At 40.6% G+C, this 6,684-nt stretch overlaps 1 protein-coding gene across 1 annotated transcript; it reads right to left on the minus strand.

Moving 5' to 3' along the window:
* Positions 1 to 872: 872 nt before the first annotated feature.
* LOC117446355 (uncharacterized) lies at positions 873 to 2,461 on the minus strand. The gene is made up of 3 exons (XM_071203324.1): positions 2,269 to 2,461; positions 2,102 to 2,178; positions 873 to 1,984 (listed from the first exon to the last, which is right to left on the minus strand). The coding sequence occupies exons 1-3, from the start codon at positions 2,335 to 2,337 to the stop codon at positions 1,009 to 1,011; spliced, it is 1,122 nt and encodes a 373-aa protein (XP_071059425.1). The 5' UTR covers positions 2,338 to 2,461; the 3' UTR covers positions 873 to 1,008.
* Between the last annotated feature and the right edge of the window lie 4,223 nt (positions 2,462 to 6,684).

A 6,684-nucleotide genomic window follows, 5' to 3' on the forward strand; every position in this document is an offset into this window, starting at 1 on the left:
TACAACTTTATTGGGGTCACAGTGCATCTGGCTTACACCTGCAGAAGTTCAAGCCCACCTCCCAGAGGCCTTCAAAGATTTCCCAGACACACAGGTGATCCTGGATTGCACAGAGCTGAGGTGTCAAACACCATCCTCACTCCTCCTCCAAAGTGAAATGTATTCTACATACAAATCTCACTGCACCATGAAAGCCCTGGTTGGCATAGCCCCACATGGCGCAGTGACATTTGTTTCCAGTCTGTATGGTGGTTCTGTCAGCGACAAGGAGATGTTCAAACAGTCTGGAATAGCTGCGTTGTTGACTGAAAACATGGCAGTGATGGTAGATAAGGGCTTCCTGATCAGCGATTGCTGCAAATGCAAAGTGTACTGCCCACCTTTTCTGTCGAAGCAGAAGCAAATGCCAGCCTATCAGGTGAGGGAGACACAGGCCATTGCCAGACTGAGGGTTCATGTGGAGCGTGTCATCAGGAGGATAAAAGAGAACAAACTTTTTGATGGCGTCATCCTCCTGTCCCATGCCTACAACATAAACCAACTGTTTGCAGTAGCATGTATGCTGTCAAACTATCAGAACAAAGCACTGGTCAAGAAATGGGTGAAATAAGACAAGATGATGACACCTGTGCAGGTAGCTGTGATTAAGCTGGGCGAGCACACCGTTTTGCCTGACACACGCTAGTGTTTTGTTTGAATAAATGGTAAATAGCAAATTACAATGCGTTGATGATTTCTTACAAATGCAATGATTTACTATTCATTACAAAAAAATCACTTCACTTTATTGTCTTTTTAAATACAATTGTATATTTATTTACATATATGAAATGTGAACAAACAAACAATATACAATATAAACAATATATATCAAAAACAAAATATTAAAATCACATTTTGTTGTCATTCAGAACACATGATTGAGGGATTGCCTCCTAAAAACAATGGCGGCTGAGCCAGGGTCTAGCAGCTAACTGCTCACAGAGTTATCAATGGCTGCAGTGCCCACTACTTTTGTAATGACAGGTACTTCGGCATGTATGTGTAAAAAAAAAATAAGTCTACTTTTTCTCTGATTGCTCTTTGCACTTCTGGATCTGTGTATATTCTTTGCACCAGGTAGTCCTCCTGTGCCCACACTACAAAGTCACACCACTGCATCCCAGACACAAGAAGTTGACCCTGTACTTGCCAGTAATAGGCATGGCTTTTCTTGAGCTTAGGGGAGCCACATTCCATCTGCACATATTTGCAGTCGACATAATTTGGGACATTGGGACATTTGAATTCAACAAGGCCAAATTGGGGATATTCTTTTGGGTCAAATACAACTCCATCAGGGGAGGCACCAAGCCAGGGCGTAGAGGGGTGAATGACAAGGCCACAAGGGGAGTAGTTCACGTTTGCCAGTCTACTGTATTCAGCTGCTACTGTGGGCTCCATCTCTGCACCTCTCCTCATTTCTGCAGTCTGCCTTGTACCTTTGAGTATTCGCTCTGCAAGAGAGTTAGCAGAGCTCTCACCTCTGACGTGACAAATCTCTCTAAACCTAGAGGCAGTAACCCTGGGTTTGCGGAGCAGATGCCACTCTGAGCTAGAGCTTTGCTCACGGGTAGCCTCCTCAATTTTGTGAGACATTTCTAAATCAACAGATAAGCTGTTAATATGCAGTTGCTCCTCTTCTGAGCACACCAGCGGTAAATCACATGGCAAGATCACATACCCCTCTATGGGCAAGTGGGGTGTTGGTGGTGTGTCAGTGTGAAGTGTGGTGTACCGAGACGTCAAAGCAGGCATCTGATAGGACCGAACACTGCCCTCCTGCACAATCCCGAAGGCACTTTCCACAAGGGGCTTGTCAGGTCTCATGTTCATTGTGGTCACAAGCGGTCTGTCTTCAATGCTGAACGCTGAGTATGCCTCCGTAACTCTGAACAGGCAGGGGTCTGGTAATGGCCCCACCATGCCTCTGTAGAATCCACTCCTACAAAGAATGGCAAAGACAATATAGCACATTAATGCGACAATAAAGGTTAGGAATACAGCACCAGAATTATGAATTTAAAAAACACAGGAAACACAATTTTCCAGCTAAACTGACCTTACTCCAGTCTGCACCATCCTATTTGGTACAGGCTTGGTGGAGACCATGGAGTTGATGGGCCCTGGCTTCACACCCTTAAGGAAAAGACAAGTACTGTTCGTTGAGTCACTTTAAAACAAAAACTATGTGAAAGATTACAAGTATTTGAACCTCATTGAAATTACCATTGTTCGCGGCTTGTGCCATTGCTGTTCCGATTCAGTACAGCTATGCACAGGTGGCACAACTGGCATGTTCAGTTCAGTGTAATGTGCTGTTTGGAACAGCAATGCTACTGTGTGATTGCACAAAACAGTTCCTGCAACACAGGAGCACTGGTTGTGCGTGAGCACCACTGGTGATGAATCACGAAGCGTTATCTAAAAAAGAGAGAAGAAATACTAGTGATTAGTAACCTCACTTGTGGTAAATGAGCCAGGAGGTTATGAGTAGTGTGAGAGAAACTTCCTGCTCAGCAACGTTGATGGAAGAAATGGAGGCTGGAGTCCGCTTTATATCAAACACTGAGTTTAATGAGAGCCAACGGCCGTGAGTGAGCTCAAAGCGTTTACACAACATGCTATGAGAAAACCCTCCAACTCACTGAAGCATTACACAGAAAACACAGACGATCTACCGGAGAATCCGGGAGGGGCAGTTATGGCAGACCTATGTGAAACACAAAATGCTTTTTGGTACAAACACTTAAACAAAATATTTCCCTCACAGATCCACTTTTTTATCAATTCATTGATAACCAATTAACATTAGTCTAAGAATATTTTCAGTCACTACTTGAATCAAATAAAACGTCCTCAGAGTTGGGTGGATTCCTCATTACATTAATTACATCAAAAACAGAATAAGATTGGAACAGCCAATCACAATGGTTGATACAGACAACCATAATAGAAAGATCATCTTTCTTCAGTGTTTGATTTCTTTTGTCAAAAAGCACAATAATAACACATATGCAATACAAAAATATAATAGTAAAATATATGTTTCAAAAAACAAGATCTTTTATCATTTATCCCTCAGTTAATCTCATTCATCAAACACAAATTCAAATTCAGCTTACATCTTTAAAGATTTACTTCAAGGCAATTCATAATTAAAACACAATTAGAATGTAGGATTATAAGAAATCCAATTGAGGTATAAAATCAGAATCATTAGGGATTCAGTTAAAAATTCACAGTTAAGGTATAAATTCACAGTGATGAATCGATCAATCTGTAATCTGTAAAGGTACAGTGTCCTCAATCTTTAGCATTACTTTTCGTTTACTTCAATACACTTATTCAAGAGTAAGGCACTTTACTACATACATTTTATTCAAATACATTTGTTTAACATCTGAAAAGGAAAAGTTAGGCATTTTATTTCAACAACCTGAGGAAAGAAAAGTCAAAATATCTATTCGTTTGAAACCGTCAGGCAGGTAATTGTATTTACTGTATCAACAATGAGAGAGACTAGGCCCTCGTACTGTTAAGATTGCTCAGAGTCTGTGGGGAAAAGTTGTACCAATCCTCAGCCTCCTCGCTAATTCTGGATTCTATGTCCAGCTAACTAAACCAGCTTTCGTGAAAGGAATTGGGCTAAACATGGGAGAATGCATAGATTCTGGCATATTTTGGCACAGCAAACAGTTGCTAATATTGTGTTCATGTGCGTAGTCTAACATTAAACTTGCTGCAGAATTAGTTTTAGTTCGTTTAAATGGAGTGATTTAAGGCCTTTTTGAAAAATCTACATCACCTGCTGAGTATTTAAGTGGAGTGGATAGAACATTTGTTTTTCTATCTAAATGTAGCATGCAGTAGCACCTGGATTGGGAACCTGGTAATCTGGTTTCCTCGTTGTACATTTTACCTGGTAATGATTAAGGATAGTAACATTGTCTGTTATAATATTAGAAATATCTTATTGTTCAATACATTATCAATCTGAAAATATCAATTAATTTATTTTGTTTAGTGTGAAAGTGTAATCTGATCTGACAATTAATTTATTTGTTTAGTGTGAAAGTGTAATCTGATCTGACAAAATATATTTGTTTAGTGTGAAAGTGTAATCTGATCTGACAAAATATATTTGTCACCACTATGTAACACATATCTGTTCATCGGAAATATAAAAACAATCATTAATTGTACATCTGTAATCATATGGTCATTCAATTCAAATGTTATCTTTGTACAAGAGCTCGAAGAACATGTCCTCCTGACTCGTTCTCCTCCTCTCTTTATGACACAGAATGTCTGGTGTGTGAAGGCATCCCGATACTGTAGATTAGCACTGAGGTGCTGATTGGCTCAAAACTCTTCTTCCCCAGAGCACCATATTTCAAAACCCCCCAATTGCTCTGCTTTTTGTGGCTCATTCAGTGAGCACTTTATGATCTCCCAGTGAACCAGAGGCTCATCTGCCTGCATTCCTTCTGCTATCTGCTTGAGAGCAGAGCCTATTCCAAGTGCCACATCCAGATGCCACCCCCCTTGATGGGAGATGTTTGGAAGAAATCTGCCCCTCCAAGAACCATAGAGCCTCTGAAGCCATCGCTCGTCCTGCAGAGTTGTCTGTTTGGCCCCCCCCCCGAGCAGAAAGATGAAGAAGCATCCCATCCCATCAGAAAGTTGAAGATTAGAATCCTCTCATCTCGAAAGACCTCGTGCCTCCTTGCCCGTGGCTGGGGGTGCTCTCTGCAGCCAGAGGGTGTGACCCTCTCTCTCTGACCCTTGACCTTCAGAGCTGTCCTAGTGATTGGGTTAACACTTGATAGCGATGTTTTCCTGAGTGCAGACAACTCAAAGTAATGGATTAGCACATTATCATTCAATTACAAAAATACGATAGGCCCCTCAGAATTATTTGGGAGCCTTCCTGACACATGCACATGCATACATGTAAGGTTTGTGTTAGTCATTTAACATGCAAGAATCATATACTCATCAGTCCAAAGCAGAGAAATGTTATTTTAAGTTAAATGTGAGCTAGTCCCTGTGGATATAACCCGTTCTCAATTATTCTAAATATTATATTAATTCACCATTTACCGTTTGATAAAAGATTAGTTTATCAGAAGTACATTTCCTCTTCCATAAACATAGGTTTGAGAAATGAATGTTTCAATATGAGATCAATTACTCAAATATAATTGACTCTCCCCTCCCTTTTCTTACATATGTCACATAATGTAATAACAACGTAGGAGTCTATTTAAACATGGTATCGTCTATAAGCTATTCATCGAGAAAACTCAGTATCAGCACGTAACTTGCAAATAACTCTTCTCTCTTTCCTATCCCTCTCTTATCCTCATCTCTCTATTCTCTCCTCCACATCTCTCTCTATTCTCTCTCTCTATTCTCTCTTTCTATTCTCTCCTCCACAGCTCTCTCTATTGTCTCTTACTTCAGTTAGATATGAAATAAAACATATGAGTCCATGTAAGCATGGTAGAGGTCATAATCCATCACTCGAGAAAACTCAGTATCAGCTGTGCGCAACTAACAAAAACAATTGTGAGAACCATATATTATGCAGGAAATGCACACCTTTGTTGAAAAAAAACAAAAAAAACAAAAACAAAGCATCTCTGATTTGGGAGGAACAGCTTCAACCCCCTTAACATCTGAGTCACCACTGAAGGCATAGCATGAATGATAGTGGGCGTCTGAGGGTGTCTTTACTGAGAAATGTCAAACAAATTCAAAACCTTACATTTGAAAACAGGTTTGCATTCCTCCACTTAAGGTGACGTTATCATTGGAAACAATAAGAACAAACTATTTTGATATAGAATCTATAAATTGAATCTTTAGAGCAGAACAGAATGGTTGTATTTTTAGCCTAAGCTCCGTGCAGCCTCATGGTCTATATAATGTGAATATATGTAGTAGACAGTAACAGGCCCCTGACAACAGGCCTATACTAAAAATGGTAGGGGCTTTTCACAGCTTGCCAACCTGCAGGCATCCTCTGCATAGCAGTATGGATAGCCTTAAAAAACAAACAAACCCACTCTGTGGTAACGAGAATCATATTTCTGACCCCTGTGCCCAAGTGAAGCCGTTTGACTCATCTGACTGACCCAAGGGTTTGGAGCTGGTGTGACAGGGAGGCTTCCAAGTGTTCAGAGCAGACGTCAAGCTTTCAGTTCATGGCTCGGTGGGGGGAGCAGACCCATGTGAGACAGTATCAACGGCTGTAAAGTTCAGTTTGAGGAATGTCATTCTCTCTGGGAGCAGGAAATGGTGTCCATTCTCGGACCAGACCATTAATGTCATGTAGCGCAGCCATAGCATCTCTGTGACTGCACACAGCCTGTCTGTAGCAGGGCAGAACTGGGTGACTTTTAGTGAAGCCGTCCGAGGCCATAGACAACAAACGGAACACAGGATCATCAATGTCTCTCTTTACCAGTGGCTCAATCATAAAAGAAATTAGTGGGGAAATGTGGAACACTAATCCATCATGTGAAATGTTGAGTTAATTTAAATAATTACTTATGGGATGAAATCAAATTATCATTAATATTAGAAACTAAAGTCAGTTAAAATAGGACTTGCACGGATCAGAATCTAATCAATACA

This window comes from Pseudochaenichthys georgianus, chromosome 5, assembly GCF_902827115.2.
Source record: "Pseudochaenichthys georgianus chromosome 5, fPseGeo1.2, whole genome shotgun sequence".
NCBI lineage: Eukaryota > Metazoa > Chordata > Actinopteri > Perciformes > Channichthyidae > Pseudochaenichthys > Pseudochaenichthys georgianus.

Coding starts and splice junctions, on each gene's coding strand:
- LOC117446355 (XM_071203324.1), bottom strand. CDS start 2,337: ATGCCAGTTGTGCCACCTGTGCATAGCTGTACTGAATCGGAACAGCAA. Junction 2,179..2,268: donor GGCACAAGCCGCGAACAATG/GTAATTTCAATG, acceptor CTTTTCCTTAAG/GGTGTGAAGCCAGGGCCCAT. Junction 1,985..2,101: donor ATGGTGCAGACTGGAGTAAG/GTCAGTTTAGCT, acceptor CATTCTTTGTAG/GAGTGGATTCTACAGAGGCA.